This window comes from Myotis yumanensis, unplaced genomic scaffold, assembly GCF_028538775.1.
Source record: "Myotis yumanensis isolate MYYU_CA2020_CCGP unplaced genomic scaffold, mMyoYum1.0.hap1 SCAF_5, whole genome shotgun sequence".
Lineage (NCBI taxonomy): Eukaryota > Metazoa > Chordata > Mammalia > Chiroptera > Vespertilionidae > Myotis > Myotis yumanensis.
In genome coordinates, this window is record NW_027223756.1 from 58,148,999 (window position 1) to 58,170,868 (window position 21,870).

The 21,870-nt window shown below is 42.8% G+C and overlaps 1 protein-coding gene across 1 annotated transcript in view; it reads left to right on the forward strand.

The window, feature by feature from the left end:
- Positions 1-8,218: 8,218 nt before the first annotated feature.
- LOC139011367 (uncharacterized) overlaps positions 8,219-21,870 on the forward strand; it is an 88,082-nt gene continuing 74,430 nt past the window's right edge. The window contains exons 1-5 of the mRNA XM_070416931.1: positions 8,219-8,426; positions 12,450-12,550; positions 13,814-13,883; positions 18,108-18,238; positions 21,444-21,532. Coding sequence (XP_070273032.1) covers positions 8,219-8,426; positions 12,450-12,550; positions 13,814-13,883; positions 18,108-18,238; positions 21,444-21,532 — 599 coding nt within the window. The remainder of the gene's footprint in view (positions 8,427-12,449; positions 12,551-13,813; positions 13,884-18,107; positions 18,239-21,443; positions 21,533-21,870) is intronic.

Below are 21,870 nucleotides of genomic sequence, written 5' to 3' on the forward strand. Positions count from 1 at the left end.
CAAGATCACTGTTCCAGAACAGGGATTCTGATCCATAGGCCCGATGCCTGTACTCTCAACCACACTTCTAAATATATTCACAAAACACTTCTTGATCTAAGGTAACATATAGATACAAGATATTATTATGAAAACAATTCATGGATGGAAGGAGTTCCCAGCAGAGATTATGGATTTTAAAATATGATGTGTTTATACATACCTGTATATGAGATTATATGAGCATATATTTGCATCTATCCAGGTCTATCTAATATGACTTTCTAGCTTCCTCTCTGGGTTAGAAACAAGGTGGTTGGATGGTCTTTTACAGCCTTTCTCAAACCTGGATTTCAATTGTTTTTTAATATTTGTATTTTCAGTCCAATTATAGGTAGAAGCAGTTTTTCAATGCTGACTACATGGTTCAAGTTCAATAAAATTTGATGAACTGAATTCTCTCAGTACTTTAAAGAAAGATACATCCATCAGGAGGTCCCAGGAAGCTCGACTCAATGCTGACAATGATATGTCCGTTTTTCTAATAAGTAAACCATTTATAGACCTAAGTTAAATGTATATTGGTAACCTGACTCCTCAGAATTGGATTTCTTCAAAATAGGCAGGAAGGAAATGATTTGTTGACAGGTTGAAAATCAGTCCAACCTAATAGCAAAAATATCCCACTAAGGGAAACAAAGTTATCTGTTAGCATATTTGTTTATAAAAACAGCCCAAGGAAAGTGAAAATGAAAATGGTTTTTGAGTCTATGAGCAATGTGCTTTTAGTTTCACTGTGTAAATCAAAGACAGAAAGCCAACAGGGGCTATGTAACCTGGACTTCTTATGGGGCAGTGGGGCGGGGGTGAGGCAGCCACCTGGGTTTTGAGCTTCTTAACTTTATAAAGCTCCATCAGATGTACCACTTGGGGGCGTTGGGCCATGGGGCAGGGGTGCTTTGGGTGAGATTTAGAAAGTCAGGCAAGCCAGTGCCCAGAGAAAGAAGGATTGTCCCAATCAGAATTACATCCAGAGACAAAAATGGCCAAGAATCAGCCATTTTTAATGCTGGCCAGAGATCAAGGAATGCTCTGAGGCTGCCCTGGATGGAGACACATTGGAATGGAAAAGTTAGATTTAAGTGTTTGCTGTGCCAATTAGTCTGTTACTGAGTTATTGGTTGGTTTGTTTGTTTCTAGCTTCACATAAGTTACAATTTGAGACCCTTACCCTTTGAAACAATTTTCATCACTAGATGTGATCAGCGGAATAATTACAAGAGTAAGTGAGTGTGGTAAAAACAAAAAAACGTGGCCAAGTTACATTCCTCTGTTTGATGAAGATTCTCGTGATTTTCTCAAATAAAGTATCTTTGAAGGGGAAAATTATATAATACTCCCAAAGAAAGAGGGGAGGTTGGAAGAACAGAAAATGTTATGAGGTCAATAAAAAGACATCTTCGCTTAATGCCCACATTTACTTTAAGCTTCTATCTTGAATGAAGGCAAATGAAATATGACCTGTATCTTGGGTTAGTTTACTATCTAACTGTGACTGCACTTACAGTTCTTTCCATTCAAAATTAAATCCATAAAAAAAGACTATGCTGTGTATAAGGGTCAACTTGACATTGACATTTGGAAGGACCTTGCTTCTTCCGCGAAAGGTGGCTTATGTTACCCTTCTTGCAATGGGGGTTGCTGTGTGTGTTTTACCTTGAGTGGTGGAGCAGTGACCTCCGCTTGGTAAACAGAGGTGCGATTTGTAAAAGCCCAAATATTTACTGAATGTTTTGCAAAGAAGAGCAGAGTGTCAACCACATTCTTAGTTGATAACTGTTGTGCCAGTAGGTTCTTGAGAAATGGCCTTCCGCAGGACTAACCAGGACATGCTCATCTACAAAGAAACAAAATACCTCAAAATTCAGAACACAGTGTTTTCATTTTTTACAAACAACACCGAGGAAATTCTATGTACCCACATCCAGGAAACCACTTGCTTAGTCGTACAGCCCTCTTTTCAGAAAACTGCCTGGTAATCTTATATCAATACTTCTTGTGGATCTCATCCAATGTGCTTTGTTAGGTTAGTTTCCCCATTATCACTTCATGGATAGTTAATATTGCAGCATCTCATTGTGGGATGGAAGGCTCCTTTTTCACACCCCTTCTTCATATCTACTTGAAATGAACTGCCTATAGCTCCTATAGGATTATCCTAGGAAAATTCCTGAAATAATGCTTAATCAAATATGCACTCCCAAATTGGTTAAAGGCTAGTTACAAAATGTGGGGTTAGTTACAAAGCTCATGAATGGCTCACTATTGCCACCTGCAGGCCTCCTGGAGGGTGGGCAGTTGGAAGCCAATATGTACATATATTTTTATGTGGGGCTGTCAGAGATTTGACAAATCCAGATAAGAGACGGAGTGAAAATAAAGTAGAGGAGCCCTGTGAAAGCTAGCCCGCAATCACCACGAAGCCCATCTGAACACTGTCCTACGATGGTGCCCTGATAATGTCATTCTCCTCATCGAAACCTGCAAAGACTCCCAATCTCTTATCCTATTAAATACAAACTTCTCAGCCTTGTATTTAAGGTTCTCCACAAAAAAAATGCTCAATATAACTTATTAGCCAGATCTTCTAAATGAGGTCTCAAAATCCCATACAATGTGAAGGTATTATTATAATCAGCAAAAATAAATTAATTAAAATAATTTTATGTAAGCCCCATGAAGGCAAGGCTTTTTATCTGCTGGTATCTGCAGCACTTAACACAGTGAACTCAATAAACATTTGTTGAGTGAATAAAGTATGTTTTCATAAACCATTACTAAATAGTAAATATTGCTAAAACACTAAAATAAAATATTAAAATGCCATTTGAGGCCAAGCAGATGACCATTAAGGGCTTACAAGATCAGTCGAGAAAAGAAAAGACAAAGTACACCAGCCTCGAAAGCATCTGTCTCCGAGCAAAAGCTGTTCACAGATGTAACAAGGTCATCAGGTGCCACAGGGCAGGTCAGTTGTGAAACTGGGACAAACGACAGTGATTCTTCTGTGGCTCCATTTGAGTGGCATCAGGAGCGGAGAGAGTCAGTCACTGTGGCTTTTTGACTGAAGGGGACCCCACATGTATTTAATTTTTGGAAAACAAAAGCAAAACTATATAACACTTTAAAACAAATCCAAGTTTCAATGATGTCCATACAATGGGCTGGACAAGTCCCAGGATGCCACAGCACTAGGAGGAATTTCCAAGAGCTACTGGTCACTGCTTCTGATCCACTGTCTGGAGTATAAGGAGACAAGGCCACAAACAGGCCTCTGAGCTACTCCCACTTGCCTGGAACAAGTTCGGCCAAACAAAACATACAACCTTAACAAAGTTAAATAAAATACTGGGAGGTGGGGAGATGAGGGAATTGACATAGTGTTGTATTTCGGAGCTCTGTCAGGATTTGCACTAACTTAAAGAAAATGTTTAGAACACACAGGACCAGGGAGAGAATGTAGGGTAAAGAAAGCCCAGTGACCTTTACCAGCCCCTCTCCTTAGGTTTGTCTGTCCTGGTCTCACGCTTTAGCCCAGCTCACTCACCTATGTCCCATGCCAGCACCAATAAGAGGGGGGCATGGCTTACCTTTGGGAAGTTCCGCAGGGTGTTAGGATTCAGGATCTTGGGTTCCTCACCTCATTCCTCAACTGCAACTTGCAATTAAACCTCAGACTTCCACACCTCTGTCTGTTGTAAGAAAACATACCACCGATGCGCAGCTTTGCCCCAGTGCCCTACCCTACTGGGGCACATGGTGGTACCTTCTTTCTCCTTTCAGGAATCCCTACTTACTTCCTGCTCTCCCAAGAACAGGATCTGAGAACCTCACATGCAGTGAAGCATGAAATACTAATCTGGCCTAAGGTGTTACTTCTACCAAGATTGAAATTTAAATCTGAGATAAAACTAGAAACCAAAGATAGGAGCTTCTAAAGATAAAATTAGAGGAAATAGTCTATTGGCAGAGAATTACTAAGAGTAGTTGTGTGAAGCAATTTTATGATGTAAGAACAGTATTCTATTTCAAGTACTTAGACTTTTCTTCTGCATGACTGTTTCTTAAAAATACTCCTTAGCCCTGACCAGTTTGGCTCAGTGGATAGAGCGTCGGCCTGCAGACCGAAGGGTCCCAGGTTCGATTCCAGTCAAGGGCATGTACCTTAGTTGCAGGCATATCCCCAGTCGGGGGGTGTGCAGGAGGCAGCTGATCGATGTTCCTCTCTCATCGATGTTTCTAACTCTCTATCCCTCTCCCTTCCTTGCTGTAAAAAATCAATAAAATATATTTTAAAAAAAATACTCCTTAGATTTTTATTTTGTTTAAAAATGCAGATTCCTTGGCCCTTTTGCCAATCTACTGAATCAGAGTACCTGGGGATGGACCCCAGGGGTCTGCATTTTATGAGCCAGCTTCCCCAGGTGATTACTATACTATGTGCAGGAGAGTAGGAGACCCACTGCCTCACACTAAAGAGTACTCACTCCTGCTTTACATAAGGAGGCTGATTTCGATTCGGCAATTTCAAAGATCATTCAATTCCTCTGTTATATTTTATACTGAAGGCACACTGAAATTATTTTTTGTTCCAAAAAGAATTTTTTAAAACCAAGCTGTATCAGTTTCTCCTCTTTAAGTTAAAAAATACATGTTTGGTGTCCTAACCGGTTGGGCTCAGTGGACAGAGCGTCGGCCTGCGGACTGAAGGGTCCCAGGTTGAATTCCAGTCAAGGACATGTACCTTGGTTGCGGGCACATCCCCAGTAGGGGTTTGTGCAGGAGGCAGCTGATTGATGTTTCTCTCCCATCGATGTTTCTAACTCTCTATCCCTCTCCCTTCCTCTCTGTAAAAAATCAATAAAATATATTTAAAAAAAAATAATTTAAAAGATAAATAAATAAAAAATACATTTTGGTAATCAACTTACTGACATCTGTTGCTTTAAGAGCATTGTTTCAATGCTGCCCAAAGAATGCCAAATAGACTGGCCTCAAGCCCCATGCCTTAACACATTGCAGAAGTCCTTGCACATAGGAGGTGTACAAGAAATAGTTTGGAAACATTCAAGCACTTTATAGAAATAGACTAGAAAAGACCAGTCTGTTTAGGAAACGGTTGAATTGGGAGGAAGAGCCAAGGGAGGAAAGGGTCAAAGATAATAACTCTGAGGAACAGAAGAGCTGACAATTAACATAAGTAGGAAAATAAGAAGGAGGAACCGATCTAGGGGAGACAGAAAACGAGTCCATTTTCTAACATTTTAAGCTTGAGCAGTAGTGAAGCCTCTAATAGGTGGTGGTATTGGAATGCTGAAGACAGGGCTTTGGGAATGAGAACCAATGTTGAGTCAATGGGGGACAATGAGGGTTTTCCAAGAAGAAAACAAGGTGTGAAAATAAAAAAGGGCCCGAGGACAGAACTTGGACCTGACTTTAAATCTAACAGAATGAACAGAGAACGAAAGAACGGCTCTGCCCCTGCCTCATGCCCTAATCCTACAGACATGCCAAAGACTTCAGATCTCCAGAATGAAACCCTGGGGGCTTGAGCTCACCTGTGAACCTGGGCCTTGGAATGCGTTCAAATTAAAGAGTAATGAACAATATTCTACGGAGAGTCCCTTTGCTGTTGGGCATGCCTGATAACCTACAAGGAGCAGTGGAGTAGTCGTTTTACTTATTTCATGTTCTATGGAGCCAGAAGCAGGTGGATTGTCTAGTAGTAAATAGAATTTGTTCATGATTCTGTGAAGTTAACCTCCTAGTTGTGCTGAATTTCCTGAGAAGCGTGGAGGACTCTGTTGGATTGAATAGTAAATGGGTTTAATATCACATACGTCATTGTTGATGGCTGTGATTACATAGCACTTACTGGAGCTAGTGACCAGAATATAAACAACTAGAAGTGTGTTTTATTTAAGGCCCTATCAAGGGAGCCAGACTCTCCCTGATATGTAATGTAATAGCGACACCTGCTGGTGAAGTTGTTTCATTCTTAGACAACAACAGGGTGTGGATAAATACTCATCTATGCAAACTGCCTCGCAGATTCTTGTAGGTAAAATATCCAACCTTCTCCTGTTGCATGTGTACAATTGACTGTCTGAATGTTAGACTCCTCTGCCTTTGTGCAGAGGGATGGCAATGTAGGAGTAAATCATCAGCCAGTCTCAATCACCAGCATTCAAAGTGGATCAGGTCAGAACCCTGAATTCAGAATTTGAGTGTGTCATGCCTGAGAGAGACTTGGCCTGGTGGAGCTGTGGATTCTGACAGTGCTTGGGTGTACTTCCCACTGGGTCTTAGGATGTGACAGTAATAAGTCAAAGATGGCCCCGTATATTGGTTTCTGGGTTGTTGATTTCTTCACAACAGACTGGGACCCATGAACCCAAAAGCCTGCGGGCACCAGCATCTAATTCTTATATTTAAAACACACTCAACTGTTTTAAACACGGCACAAATTTTAGCTATTGAGAACCGGCCTGCTTTGCATACTTTGAGAAGCTACATCCAATATTTGCTGGTCAGATGTTGGATAACTTTGTAGCGATTAAAGACCCCACTCTGCTGCTGTCCTTGGGAGCTCCCTGATCCAGAGACTCCCAGAGGGATGGCTGAGTGACCTCACCTAGACAGGTGAGTCCCCTCCCCATCCCATCATTCCGCTGGGGTGTTCCCTTACCTTCCCTTTGTTCTGGGGGGTCGCCCTGGGCAGCCACAGCTTCTGGACGGTCCCATGCTGTGTGGGACTCCTCTGTCCTGCTCCTGCATGCACACTTGTCAAAGTGTTGCCCAAATAAAGCTTTGCTGTGTGCCCCTCCCTTCTTATGATCATATGTTTTTCCACGACCAGCCCCAAAATCGCTGGAACTCACTACATTGAGCAAGATAGGCCTTGCCTCCGCAGGGAGAAAGAAATGAACTCCGTAAACTGAAATAAATCGAGTTGTTAATTTGGTCAAGGCCATACACATCCTCTGTGCCTCTTCTTTGTGCTCTTGTTCCCCTTCAGACAGCGACATTGTTTCCAAAGTAGGAGCAAAGAGGGTTTGGTGGTACTGGTGCCCCTGGTTATTCCTTCCCAAAGCATCCTGGGGACCTGGCCACAAAAGGGATGAAGCTCACATGTGAAGGCCCTTTAAATATGCTATGCCCAACTCAGGGAGGCGTTGTCCAGCTGGCGGCAAAACGGGTGGACCTTAGTGTGGCTCTGAGTTCAGTCACGGCCCGTTATGGCCAGTGGAGCGCAGGAATGGTGGAGTTGCTTGGAAAGACCATCCCACCCAATGCTAAGCCCGAGGAGGACACAAGGGACTGGGCCTAAAGTCCAGGGGCTCAATATGTGAAGGTGATGAAAGCTTCACACACTTTGTGGCAATTCCTTCTCCTTCTGTATGACTCGCATTTCCCCTCCCATGGTAGTTAAGGATCAAACTGGCTGCTAGTGTCTTGCCTGCACCAATTTCTAGCTCCATTAGTAGCCTCTCTGTGCCTAAGTTTCCTTGCCTGTAAGATGGAGACAATAACAGTACCCACCTGGTTGGTTTGTTGGGGGTATTAAATGAGGTCACAGTTATTATTTTTTTCTAACTGGGGCAGTGTGCGGTGAGAGCGGAGAGTGTGGAGACTGGAGCCAGACTGCCTGGGTTTCAATTCCAGCTTTATAACTTCTAGCTGTGTGACCCTGGGAAAGGGACTGACTTCGCTATGTCTTGAGTTTTCCTCAATTGTACACTGGGGATACTTGTATCATCCATCTCGTTGGGTTGTTCTATTTAATGTGTTAGTAAATATTAAACATTTTAAAGCATGAACTCAAAAGCCTGCGAAGTAAATAAAATAAGTAAAGCTCTTAGATTAGCTTCTTGTAAATCGTTTCTTCACCGGCCTGGCTGTAGGAGAGCTGGCGTTGGTGTAATTCTCTAGCTCCTTGGAAGAGAAGTCAGGGGCCCCCATGTCTTTATCTTATTGGGTTGTCTTCGTTCTCAGGCTCAGAATTTGAAAGGGAATAAGGCGTGAGGACCCTCCTGGGTTGGCAGGACTGGGCCCCCGAGGCCCGGGCTTCGGGCGCGGGTGGGGCGTGGCCAGGAGGGGGCGCGCGGGGCGCGGTTACTCCCCGGAGCGGACGCGAGGGCACCAGGGCGGCCGGGCTCCCGGGTGTGGAGCGCGCGCCATGAGTTGTGTAGGGCCGCTGCGCCCGCTGCGGGCGACTGTCCGGCTCGGGCTCGGGCTCGGGCTCACGCGGGCGGCCGCCTGGGGCGCAGGGCCCCGGGCACTGGGCACGCGGGCCGAGGCCGGCGCGGGCGAGCAGCCGGGGTCGCGGGGCTGCGCCGTGCGTCTCGGCTGCGCCTCCGCCTTCTGGGGAGACACGGCGGCATCAGGTAACGCGGCTGCGATCTGCGCCGCCGCTCACTCCACTGAGCCCCTTTCTGCCCGCTTCCCCGGGAGGAAAGGTTGGAAGGGAGGCGCGAGGGCTTAGGGCAGCCCTGGAGGGACGCCACGCGTGGGGGACTAGCTCCCGGAGCCAGGGCACTGGGAACTCTGGAAGGTTTCGAGCCCCACGACGGGGCTTTTCTGCGCCACGCGTCCCAGCCTGGCGGCGACCTTTCTCCTCCCCCGAAGCCCCGTGGGCCAGGTGCCAGCGCTGGCTCCGCCTCTCCCTGTAAAAGCGCCCGCCTTCCTCTTTTTCCGGGCCCTGGGACCGTCAGCCCCTCCCTCCGCTCCATCCCGAGTAACAAGTCAGCTCGGAGCCAAATCCGTCCTTTCCTCCACCTGGCCCCCGTCTTCCCTTGGGAACGCTTCGCTTTCCTGGTCTGCAAAATCTTTCAGCGGACTTTGGCAGCAGAATGACTCCTTGGTTGTTGGTGGTTGTGATTTTTTTAAAAAATTAAATCTGTATTGTTCAGATTATTACAGTTGTTCCTCTTTTTTCCCCCCATAGCTGCCCTGGTGGTTGTGATTTGAGGGGAGCAGTTGGGACTGTTAAAACGGGCATTATACCTAAATGGTTTAAGACTCTCTTGTGCCTTTGGTCCCCTAGAAATGTGTTAGAATGTTTAAATCTTAAAATGAAAATTTAATTTAAAACTAAGACCTAAAGTAAAAATGTATTCTCCTCCCTCCGTTTGGGCACCTTGATAAAGAAATCAGGTGGCCCTAGCTGGATAGAGCATCTACGTGCTGACCGAAGAGTCCTGGGTTTGGGTTCGATTCCTGTCAAGGGCACACGTACCTTGGTTGCAGACTCCCCCAGGTCTGGGCCTTGGTCAGGGCTCATGCAGGAGTCAACCAATCGATGTGTTTCTCTCACATCGATGTTTCTCTGTCTTTCCGTCTCTCTTCCACTCTCCCTAACAATCAATGGGAAAATATCCTCAGGTGAAGATTAAAAAAAAAAAAATCAGGTGAAGGAAAGAGGGTGGGGAATCAGATCCCCATTATTCAAGCCCTGATTATACATAGTGCTAGTAACATATGGGAATGGGGCCTGGGAGAATTTATTCATCACTTTTTTTTATATGGAAGTCATCTAGTGAAATACTGCCCAGAGAATTCCCTTTGAGGAGATGTAAACATTTCTTTGTATTGCAGTGTGTTTTGACACCTGGGCTTGCTTTGGTTGCAGTGTCTGCCTCTTTCATTTGATTTGAAGGGTATTGTCTCTGTGTCATTGTGCCCCCAAATTCTGATATTGATGTTTATTCCTTTTTGTTTAAAGTCTTAATAGAGGCCTCCTTCTGCCTCACAGTTACCAAGGGCAGGTTGACATCATAATATGTGATTGAAGAAGAGCCTGCTCTGGGATTCAAGAACCATGACTAACTTCTGAAGGCTTGTGTTCAGTGTGGGTTCTGGGCCCAGTTCTGCTGCTAACTGGCTAATGATATGTGATCTTGGTGTTCAATTTATTTAATATCTTGGAACTTTGTTTTTCTTTTCTTCTTCTTTTTTTTTTCTTGTTGTGTTAATCCTCACGCAAGGATATTTTTCCATTGATTTTTAGAGAGTGGAAGGAAGGGAGAAGAAAGAAACATTGATGTGAGTGAGACATACCAACTGGTTGGGGCTGGACATCCCCAGTTGGGGCCGGCCTTCCGCACCCCCCTGGTTGGGGCTGGGGTTTGAACCTGCAACCAGGTACATGCCCTTGATCGGGAATCGAGCCCGTGGCCCTTCTGTGCACGGGTCAGTGCTCTAACTACTGAGCATACTGGCCAGGCCAGACCGTTGTCTTTCTTATTTCAGAGAAGCTGGGACTAATAACCTCTACCCATTTAGCCAATGACTCCTAAAGTGAGGGGTCAATCTTGGCCCTCCTATTCCTTGACCTATCAGTAGTAGTATTAACTAAATTGATCACTGTCTCCTTAAAATTCTTTCTTCTTGAGGTCTCGTGAAGTTTTCCTCCTTCTTTCCTGCCCCTTCCTTCTCAGTCTCCTTGACTAGTTCCTCTTCTTCTTAAAAGCTAAAGTTTGGAGTGTCCCAGGCATAGGTGCTCTTCTCTATAATATTTAACATCAGTACCTAGGAAGACTCTACACTTATGCCTCCAACATGGACTTTTCCTGCTCTAAAATCCATGTTAGGGTATCCAGCTGCCTTCTTGATGCACTTGGATTTTACCACTTGTGCCTGTTTGAATTTTGCACTGTTGCTAAACATCTTGGCATAAAGTCCCAAAGAGATATTTCTTCCTTCCCTGAAGTCACCTATGAAAGATTCTGTTCTGTGTGCTGTCTGTAGAATGGCTTAGCTGGAGATTGACGGACATTTCGGATGGTACTACTTATCCCAACATAGTTGCTTGTGACCTTCCTGAGCTCAAGTGTGGTGGAGAAATACTAGTAACATAGCATTAATTATAGAGCCACTTATCTTTCAATAATCCTCCTATTTTAATGTTTTTTTGTATGTACATCATGTCTAAGTTTACTCTTTTATGATGGTAAGAGCCATCTATCTGTCTTCTATGGTACTAGAGGCTCGGTGCATGATATCGTGCACCGGTGGGGTCCCTCGGCCTGGCCTGTGGGGATCAGGCCAAAACTGGCTCTACAAAATCCCCCGAGGGGCTCTGAATTACGAGAGGGTGCAGGCCAGGCTGAGGGACCCCACCAGTGCACAAATCCGTGCACCAGGCCTCTAGTATGCATATGAGATCTTTGGTTAATTTCTTCCTACCCTTTCCCTTCCCCGCTTCCCTCTGAGATTCATTAGTCTGTTCCATGTTTCCACGTCTGTGGTTTCTGCTCCTGCGTTGAGCGTCATAGCTACTGGTTGGACGGTCGCTGAGGCTTTTATATATAGAGATCGTAGTTGCATTATGCTGGGAAAAATATGTAAATGACTATCTCAATAATTAATAAATACTTCCAACTCTGTATTTACTTTATGGAGTCATGTAAGACTTGGCTTTGTCAAGTCCCTAACCTAGTAGGAAATGTTTCTACTTGTGAGAAACCTTTGCATAGAATCTTTTCAGTAGGTTTTAGAAATTTCACCATGCCAGAATAAAGAATTCTATGGCACTTAACAAGATTTGAGGCTTAAGTAATCCTTGGGTATGCCATGATAGTTTATGAAAAATGAGAGATATGATGAGAGAGATGAAGAAACCTTCAAGAAGAGCTGATTTGAAATGTACTCTTATGTAAACAATCAACTTTTGCTAAGTACCATCAGGTACAAAGCTAGACAGGGACACCAGATTAAGACAAAGCTCCTACCCTTAAACACACACTATTTAGGAGGACAGCATAGCTTATGATAGCATTTTTCTTTAGACTTTTATGTCTCTTGTGTTTTACTTTGAGAATTGCCTTTGAGATTTTTAATAACACAACCGGTTATTTTAGAATAATGGAAGGAGGAAACTAGAAGCTTGGTAAGAGCAGATATTAGATATTCCCTTTGACCTTGCCTATTTCTGTCATACCAAAAGCTGTGAGGGACATAATTGATTTTTGCCTGAATTGATTATGAGCTTGGAATAGCAAAGAAGATTTACACCTGATACATTGGAAAATTTGTCATTTCTTTTTACAAAGAGATCTTTGCCATTAGATGGAAATAAATTCTGGAGAGCACTGGAAATGGGGAAATCTGCTACCATAGCTACAGATATTTTTCTGTTACCCTATAATAATTTACTTTTTTTAAATCAGCATGATGAAGTGTATGGATTATCACCCCAATATGGCAGTGCTTGGATGTAAAGTACAGTGACCAAAATCTCATTAAGCTAGGAAGGGTTCCCACAAAACGCATATGCATATATGTGCAACTTCTGATTTTGGATAACATAAAGAAAATGCGATTTCATTCATACTTTTTAAAAATGTTGATTAAATTATTGTTAAATTTAAATTTTAGAAAGTAAACTACACTTTGTGCTTTACTTCTAGTTCCTCAGCTACTATACGGAGAGAAGCTGGATTATTTGGTTTTTGATTATCTCTCAGAGATAACTATGTGCCTCCTAACTGCTGCCAAAGTAAAATCATCTGTAAGTTAATTATTGTAATCATTTACTTATTATTGTTATCTTTTAATCTTTCTTGTTGAAAGTATTACATAAGTTCCCTTCTCCCCCCCACCCCAGCTCCTTCTAGCCCACCACTGCCCCAGGCCTTCACCACATTATTGTCTGTGTCCATGGGTTATGCATATATGCATATAAGTTCTTTGTTTGATCTCTCCCCACCCCCCTATTGTAATCATTTTAATTACCATGAAATGATACCTTAAAAGATAATTACATAAGAAAATGTTTTCATAGATGACTTATAAAACTTTAAAATGTTAGTTCTCATTATTAGAAAAAATATAAGTTGTTTGGTTATTTACTGTCACTGAAGTCAGATTATCTTAAGGAACTATAGCTAACTGTGGAAGAGCTTTGCTCACAAAGATGGATAATGTAGCCTTATTTATAACATGCACAGAAAATGAAAGACCTAAATGGCCAACAATAAGGACATGGTTAAGTAAATGATGAGAGATCCAGACAATGAAATCTTATGTAGCCACTAAAATTATACTTATGAAAAAGGCTTTATTAACATGAAAAATTGCTTATGCTGTCATATATAATATGTGATCAATGTCTTAGTCCTAACTCTGAAATATTTTTGTTATATCCAATAAATTAATTATTTTTGTTTTAATACAAAAGGCCAAGAAATTGGCCCCAGGCATGGAATATCCCAGCAGAAATTCCATTTAGACCAGAGGACCATTTGAATCATATAGCTTGTTAGAGTTAATTTAAAAGTGAATCCCTAATAATGTAACTAATTATCTAGTTTGTGCTTTAAACTACTCTTACTCCACTCCACTCTATTGGTTTCCTACATCAGTTTCTATAATCTACCAAATAAATGTAAAAGCATTACCTTCTCTTGACAATGTAGGGGTATGCTGAGGACATGTATAGTGTTGGGAATTTTAGTTTTTAATAAAACTTTGGAGTTAAAACTTCTATAGATCACAAAAGAAAAGTGATTAGTTTGTTTGGTTATTCTTATTTCATCTCTTTGGTAGTAATGCAGGTTAAGTTTATTTTTATATCATGTAGATATTTCCATTGATTTATTATAACCTCAAATTCATAAGGGATTAGTGATTTTCAGACAACATAAATATTACAATTACTTAAAATTTAACTTAAAAGTAGCCTTGAAAGTAACTAAAGGATTGATTAGTCTGTTGCCTTTGAGTTGCACAGATGCATTTCATAGCGGATAACATATTTATTTTTATATTTTAGGATTTGGGCTATGTTCCTGATTTTGTACAGACTGCCATGGCTCCATATATAAAGGACATTCATAAAAAAGGTAATTTGAAAAACATTTAAATCATCTTAATTTTCTGTATTTAATGGCATGTCAGGTTTTAAGAAAGAGAGGATATATATTTATATGTTATGTAATATATATTACTAGAGGCCCGGTGCACAAAAATTTGTGCACTGGTGGGGGGGGGGGGGTTGTCCCTCAGCCCGGCCTGTGCCCTCTCGCAATCTGGGACCCCTCGGGGGATGACCACCTGCTGGCTTAGGCCTGCTCTCCGGGGGGATTGGGCCTAAGCTGGCAATCAGACATCCCTCTGACAGCCCGGCAGCCCTCGGGGGATGTCCACTTGCCAGCGGGGAGCAGACCTAAGCTGCAGTTGGACATCCTTAGCGCTGCTGAGGAGGCAGGAGAGGCTCCCACCACCACTGTTGTACTGGCAGCCATCAGCCTGGCTTGTGGCTGAGCAGAGCTCTCCCATGTGGGAGCTCACTGACCACCAGAGGGCAGCTCCTGCATTGAGCGTCTGCCCCCTGGTGGTCAGTGTGTGTCATAGTGACCAGTCATTCCCAGTCTTTCTGCTGTTAGGGTCAGTTTGCATATTACCCTTTTACTATATAGGATAGAGGCCTGGTGCATGGGAGGGGGCTGGCTGGTTTGCCCTGAAGGGTGTCCCGGATCAGGGTGGGGGTCCTGCTTGGGTGCCTTGCCAGCCTGAATGAGGGGATGATGGCTGTTTGTAGCTGGTCACACCCCCTTTAGGGTGTGGGTCCCCACTGGGGTGCCTGGCTAGCCTGGATGAGGGGCTGATGGCTGTTTTCAGGCTGGCCACACCCCCTTCAAGGTGGGGGTCCCCACTGGGGTGCCTGGCCAGTCTGGGTAAGGGGCTGAGGGCCGTTTTCAGGCTGGCCGGCAACTGAAGCTCCCAGCCTCTCCTTTTTTTCTTTTTTTTTTCTTTTGGGATTTATTTACCTTCTATAATTGAAACTTTGTTGCCGCCTGCTCACTCCAGCTCTGAGGCCGCGGCTGGCTGAAAGCAGGTATCTGGAGTTTGTTTAGCTTCTATAATTGAAACTTTGTTGCTTTTGGAGCTGTTGCTTTCAGAGCTCAGAGCTGGGCCGCAGCAGGCGGGGAACTTGGCTTCCTCCTTCACTGGAGCAAGCAAGCCTCCTGTTCACTTCAGCTGCGAGGCTGCCGGCCACCATCTTGGTTGGCAGTTAATTTGCGTATCTTGCTGATTAGCCAATGGGAAATGTAGCGGAGGTACGGTTAATTACCCTTTTGTCTTTTATTAGATAGGATATTTATATGTATTTATGTAATACAGCTAAATATATCTAAATACTATATTTATATTATATAGATAAATATATATTTACATATACGATGTAGTCATTAAAAATAAATAATTAACTCAATGAACATTTAAAAAGGCCTTATGAGCCACTTTGATGTGGTTCTGAAGAAAGAAGGCAGTTGTTATTAGGTGAGAGAATGTTTAAAAATATAGCCAGTGTTAACACACCAACATATTTGGGTTGATTTCCAGTCGGAGAGTTATAATTATACTGATTCGCACTGTCTCACCCTGGGTCTCTGTGGCTCAGAGCAAATCTTAGGAAGATGTCTTGGGATCTATAAAAGCCGCTGACTATACTTGAACCAAATCTGAGACTCTGACCTCATTGCCATAGTGCTGTGACTTATTGGGCTAACAAAGAAAGTCTTTTGCAGTTGGGTCCTGAGGTAACTTCCAGTGACATTACTGAGTATCTTTTAAGTACTGCATATGTATCTCTGCTTAAGAAAGATAAATCCCTTACAATATGTTGTTGTTTAAGATCTTTAAGATGAAGAGTTGTTGTGTGTTTTTTTTGAATCCTCACTGAAGGATATTTTTCCACTGATTTTTAGAGAGAGTGGAAGAGAGGGAAAGATAGAGAAATATCAATGTGAGAGAAACACATTGATTGGTTGCCTCCTGCATGTGCCTTGACTGGAATCGAACCTGAGACCCTTTGGACTGTAATCTGATGCTCTATCCACTAAGCCAAACCAGCTAGGGCAAGATGAAGAGTTTTTAATAATTGCTAGTCTGATGTGGTTATTGTGTACCATTTAGTTTTATTGTTGGTGAATCTCAGAATATATGTTAGGAGGTTCTGTTTTCTAAAATATCATTATTTTCCTCTAGAGGGAGCTATATGTCCTTTTTAAAAAATAAGTTATCCTGAAAGTAAGGCACAAAGAAAGCAAGGTGTCAGACTTAACCAAAACTTTTTATGGACCTTAAGTATTCGTAGTAAATTTGTTATTTGTATATTATCTTTCATTTTAGAATCATAGAATGTCAGTTAACACACAAGGGCCTCTACTTCTGCTCTTGCTATACGTTAAATATAGAGTTAGACATCACAGTACAAACAAGGTTGAAGATACTACCACTTAGATGAGAGGGTGGAAATAGAAACAGGTTTGAGGCAAGGAGTTTTAATCAATAAAAGTACTAGTTGAATCCATTATTGGGAAGGATTTCTTAAGGAGGGAGAGGTGGGAATGGATATAAAGAAAAGTAGGGTTGAGCTTTAGGGAACCCTTGAAAGAGGAGGGATGGTGGAGTCAAAGAACGAGATATAAAATGTGAGGCGGGGGGGAAGGAAGCGGTGAACTGTGGAAGAGACAGGGAAGAACCTGATAGTGCAGTCACCAGAACTCAAAAAGGAGGGAGTTTTAGGAAAGTGTTAGTGGGGTGGAGGGAGGTGGGGAGGAGGATGTAGGTAGATTCAAATGTACCTGAATAGGTTAAAGAGAGTGAAAACAGATAAAAAAAATATCGCATTTAGTTAGGAAAAGTATAAATTCTAATAGTTTATACTTAATAATCACTCTTTGGCCAGTTAATAGGAGTGGTTCAGCAAAACATTCAGAGCCCTTTGCAGATTTTGTGTGATGGCCATTTGGCCATTAACCACCCACACAGTCCATATAGAATCTGACACCACAGATGACAGATGGGGAGTGGGACACCCAGGGTTTTCATCCTGCCGCTGTCCCTAACAAGCTGCACAACCTTGGACGCGTCACTTAGCTTCCCTGCACCTTGGCTTCTTCATCTGTAAACGAGATAGTTGGATTTGGTCAATGTTTCTTAATCTGGTATCCAAGGCGAGGCGTCAGGGAATCTGACATGCCCCTGAAATTATAAGCAAAAGAAGCTTTTTCCCCTAAGGAGAGAATCCATAGTTTTTATCAGAATCCTCAAAGGATAATGAATCTTTAAAAGATGAGAACACCTGGAGTAGGTGACCTCTCAAGTCCTCTCTACCTTAGAATTCTGGAATGTTGACTCTCTCTCTTTAGCCACTTTGTAGTACAGTGGGGCCTTGACTTACGAGTTTAATTCGTTCCGTGACGGAGCTCGTAACTCTAATTACTCGTATGTCAAATCAAAAGTGAACGAGTAAGACACGTGATGCTGGGCTGATGTTGTGGAGTTCACTGTGACGTTCGCTGCGCCAACTAGCGGTGGGGTATCTGAAGCTGGCTCATAACCCGAATTTTAGCTCACAACTCAAAGCAAAAAATCGGCCGAGAGACGGCTTGTATCTCGAAAAACTCGTTAGTCTGGACACTCGTAAGTCAAGGCCCCACTGTATTCCAAATAGCTGTCAGACATCAAATTAAAGATTAGAGTTTTCAAAATGGAATTGATTGGATCAGTTCCCTCTAGAGCAGTGGTTCTCAACCTTCTGGCCCTTTAAATACAGTTCCTCATGTTGTGACCCAACCATAAAATTATTTTCGTTGCTACTTCATAACTGTAATGTTGCTACTATTATGAATCATAATGTAAATATCTGATATGCAGGATGGTCTTAGGCGACCCCTGTGAAAGGGTCGTTCGACCACCAAAAGGGGCCCCAACCCACAGGTTGAGAACCGCTGCTCTAGAGGATTATTTAGAAAATCTGGAGAATTTTAAAAATCAGAACTAGTTATTTCTTTAATAGCCCACAGATATTTTTATGAGGACCCAAGAGTTACATCTCCCTTCACATCAGTTACCAGCCATGCATCTGATGAGCGTAAACACCGGAAGTGGCTTCAGCCACTTAAACATTATATAGGGATGCCATTGCCTTTGGTATATTTGCCTATAAAAGGTAAAAACAAACAAACAAAACAGTGGGCAGAGAAAGCAGTTCTTTGAATGAAAACTGCTAATTGAACTTGCATCGGAGTGATTGCCATGTGTTTCTCTTCTGGCAGGCGTGCGTGTGGTCAGCAATGCTGGGGGTACCAACCCTCTCATGTGTGCTGCTGCCCTGGACAAGATGGCCAGGAAGGCTGGTGTTGATTTGAAAATAGCAGTGGTCACTGGAGATGACATCCTGGGAGAGGTTATTGACATTTATGTGATACACTCCTAAGCAAGAAGCCATCTATCATGTGATGAACAATTAGGATCCTTTACCTTGATCTAATAATTGGATTTGGGTATAACTCTTCAGACTGAGCTCTAGAAATCTCTCTCTAATCTGTGTCACTTTAGTCTAGAAATTCTGGTCTAGATTATCCATTAATGTTTATAAACCTCTTATGTGCCTGCTATGAAAGATTTATTGACTCACTGAAGACAATGTTTAGAATAACTTTGGACCCTCCTTTGAACATGGAAGTGTAAGTTGAAATTGTGTTTCTTACAAACATGAAGTTTTTTTTAACACAAGTGATTACTTACCTTTCTAATCTTAACATTATTTGGGTTCCAGCTGATGGATTTTGCTGCAGGTGAAACATTCTGTGTCACAACAGGAAAGGAAAGGAAATTATACAGTTTTTTATTAACACTTCAATTTGAAAAGCTAGATGTTTCAAGCTTTTCCTTGGTGCTTTTTTCTTAGGCTGAGCTTGGCTCCCTGTGAAATTCAAAGGCTGTAAAATCCCACTTGTGAAATGCAAGCAATTTCTGTGGGCTCTTGGATACTTATGCTAGCTGTCAGGAACACACAAAAATCAATGGACTCATTTGTTTGAGAGTAAACAGAACAGATCTGCTAATTAGCTTTATCTTGGTAGAGCCTTTGGCTTGCTCATATAGGCCTGCTAAATGTCCTCTCTGTGCAGGTTTAGATTCCTGATTTGTGAAAACTGCTGTGGAGATAACCTTGCAGAGCTGTCCTATTTCTGTGTAAATAGTATATTTTAAATTCATCTGAATCCTCCTTCTAACTGCTGTGAGTGAATTTGCTGCCATAACTGTCCACTGATTTACTTTATTTTTTGTTTTATTGATTTCAGAGAGGAAGGGAGAGAGGAGAGATACTAGTAGAAACATCAGTGATGAGAGAGAATCATTGATCGGCTGCCTCCTGCATGTCTCCTTCTGGGGATCAAGCCCACAACCCAGGCATGTGCCCTTGACTGGAATAGAACCTGGGACCCCTCAGTCCACAGGCTGATGCTCTATACACTGAGCCAAACCAGCTAGGGCCACTGATTTACTTTAAATATGATGTTACATTAGCATGTGGCAGACTTCTGCTTTAATGATCCCAATATGATGACAAATTCTTAAAATCTTATCCAAGAGAATTGAACTGTCGACCTGTTTTCCTCTTATGGTAAGGAATCTAACCCTGGACAGATTTTCATTTGTTTGTAGAGAACTAATATGGAAACAGTAATCCTGTGAAGCAGGTCCCTGCCTTAGGACGATCAGAGTTTGACCTTTCATAGCCAAAACCCTGCCTACTCCTGTTGAAATAGTAACTGAACACAACGAAAATATGTACTTATCATAATAAGTCACACACTTTCACATGTATGCATATGTTATGCTATATATTACTAAAGGCCTGGTGCACAAAAATTTGTGCACTCGGGTGGCGGGGAGCGGGGGGTCCCTCAGCCAGGCCTGTGCCCTCTTGCAGTCTGAGACCCCTTGGGGGATGACCACCTGCTGGCTTAGGCCCACTCCCCAGGGATCGGGTCTACGCTGGCAGTCATACATCCTTCTGGCAGCCTGGGACCCCTCAGGGGATGTCCACTTGCCAGCGGGGAGCAGGCCTAAGCTGCAGTCGGACATCCTTAGCACTGCTGAGGAGGCGGGAGAGGCTCCTGCCACCACTGCTGTGCTAGCAGCCATCAGCCTGGCTTGTGGCTGAGCAGAGCTCCCCCTGTGGGAGTGTACTGACCACCAGAGGGCAGCTCCTGCATTGAGCGTCTGCCCCCTGGTGGTCAGTGTGTGTCATAGTGAACAGTCATTCCCAGTGGTTCTGCTGTTAGGGCCAATTTGCATATTACCCTTTTATTATATAGGATAGCTATATTTTTTAAAAATATATTTTATTGATTCTTTACAGAGAGGATGGGAGAGGGATAGAGAGTTAGAAACATCGATGAGAGAGAAACACCAACCAACTGCCTCCTGCACACCTCCTACTGGTGATGTGCCTGCAACCAAGGTACATGCCCTTGACAGGAATCAACCTGGAACCCTTCAGTCCACAGGCCAACACTCCATCCACTGAGCCAAACCGACCAGGGCTATAGCTATGTTTTGTAATAGATATAAAACACCAAATCCCTGTTGGGGACTTAAGGGTGGAGCAGTCCCAGCTTTAATCTTTGGTGGTGACGTTGCTTTGGCTTTGGTGTCACTCGTGCTGTGACGGACTTCAGGAGAACAGAACGTGTCATCCACTTTTAGAGCCTCTGGGAGGTGATGACATGTTCTTTTTATGAGTGACCATCTCTATGTAGGTGTAGCTGATGCTGTGGTGCTTCACACAATTTTCAGGTGCTTTGTCCTGTTTGAGCCTGAGCCCTTCTTTTGAGGGGGGAGGTTGTAGAGACCACCCTATACCATGCTCTCTCCCGTGCTTTGGTGCTTAGCCTGGGAAAACATGTCGGCATTAGGAGTCCCTGAATACATCATTTCATGATTAAGGGGAACATGCATTGATAACTTTTATTCTGAACATTGGCTTGATAGGAAGCATGATTCTTTACTGGAGAGAAATTGCTATAGGACCTTTCAAATTCTGCATATCACTTTGTAAGAACTAGAATAGATTATATATGTATTTACACCAATCCTGTGGGATCGATACTATCAGTGCCCTGCTTTAAAGATGAAGAAACTCAGAGAAGCACAGGAAAGCTGGTGGTTTGCTAGGGGCCAGAGCCCACATGCTTCACCAACAGGCTTCACTCAGCCTTTCTTGATTGGGTTCTTTGTCTACAAATTAGGGGTTGTGACACCTGCCTGTCAGGGTTGTTTGGAAAACAAAATGAAACACTGTATGAAAAATGCCTGAAATAGAATATACAGAATAACTTTTTAAATATATTAATTTCTTCATCCCAATAATGAAATGTATAGGAGTCTACTTATCTATTACATGTTCTTATTGTTCAGCATATACAAGATGGGGCAAAAGTAGGTTTACAGTTGTGAGCGCACAAAACACAATTTATTCTTTTATTATTTATTAATTATTGTATTACTTTTCATATGAACAACTGTAACTCTACTTTTGTATAATACAGGTAAGCTCCCTGTAAATAAAGGCTTAAAATATTTTTGTAAAATATTTATAGAAGGAGGCTCTGCAAGGATCCACTATCACAGATATGGAGAGTGGGAAGAAATTTCCAGACACCATTGAAAGCATGAATGTGTACCTTGGGTAAGGTCTTTTCTCTTATGTCCCTTATTCCTCCCGCCCTTCCTTCCATCCTTTCGAATATAGATGGACACTTGTGGCTTCAAAGGGTTGGCCATTTCAAAAGCCTTTTTCCCAGGGTGCCAGGTAGCAGCAGAAACTCTTAGGAATATCCACAGGACTTTCTCAAGAACCACCATAATTTGCAGCGCCCAGGCCAGACAATAGGCCTGAGTAAAGGAGGCAGACATTCTTTGACAACTGTCGCTGCTACAGTGTTCCCTTGACCTATCTAAACCAATAGCAGGACAGAAGGAGGAATTTAACTTTAAGCCTTGGGTGTTAAAAAGTTTATGGCTGCT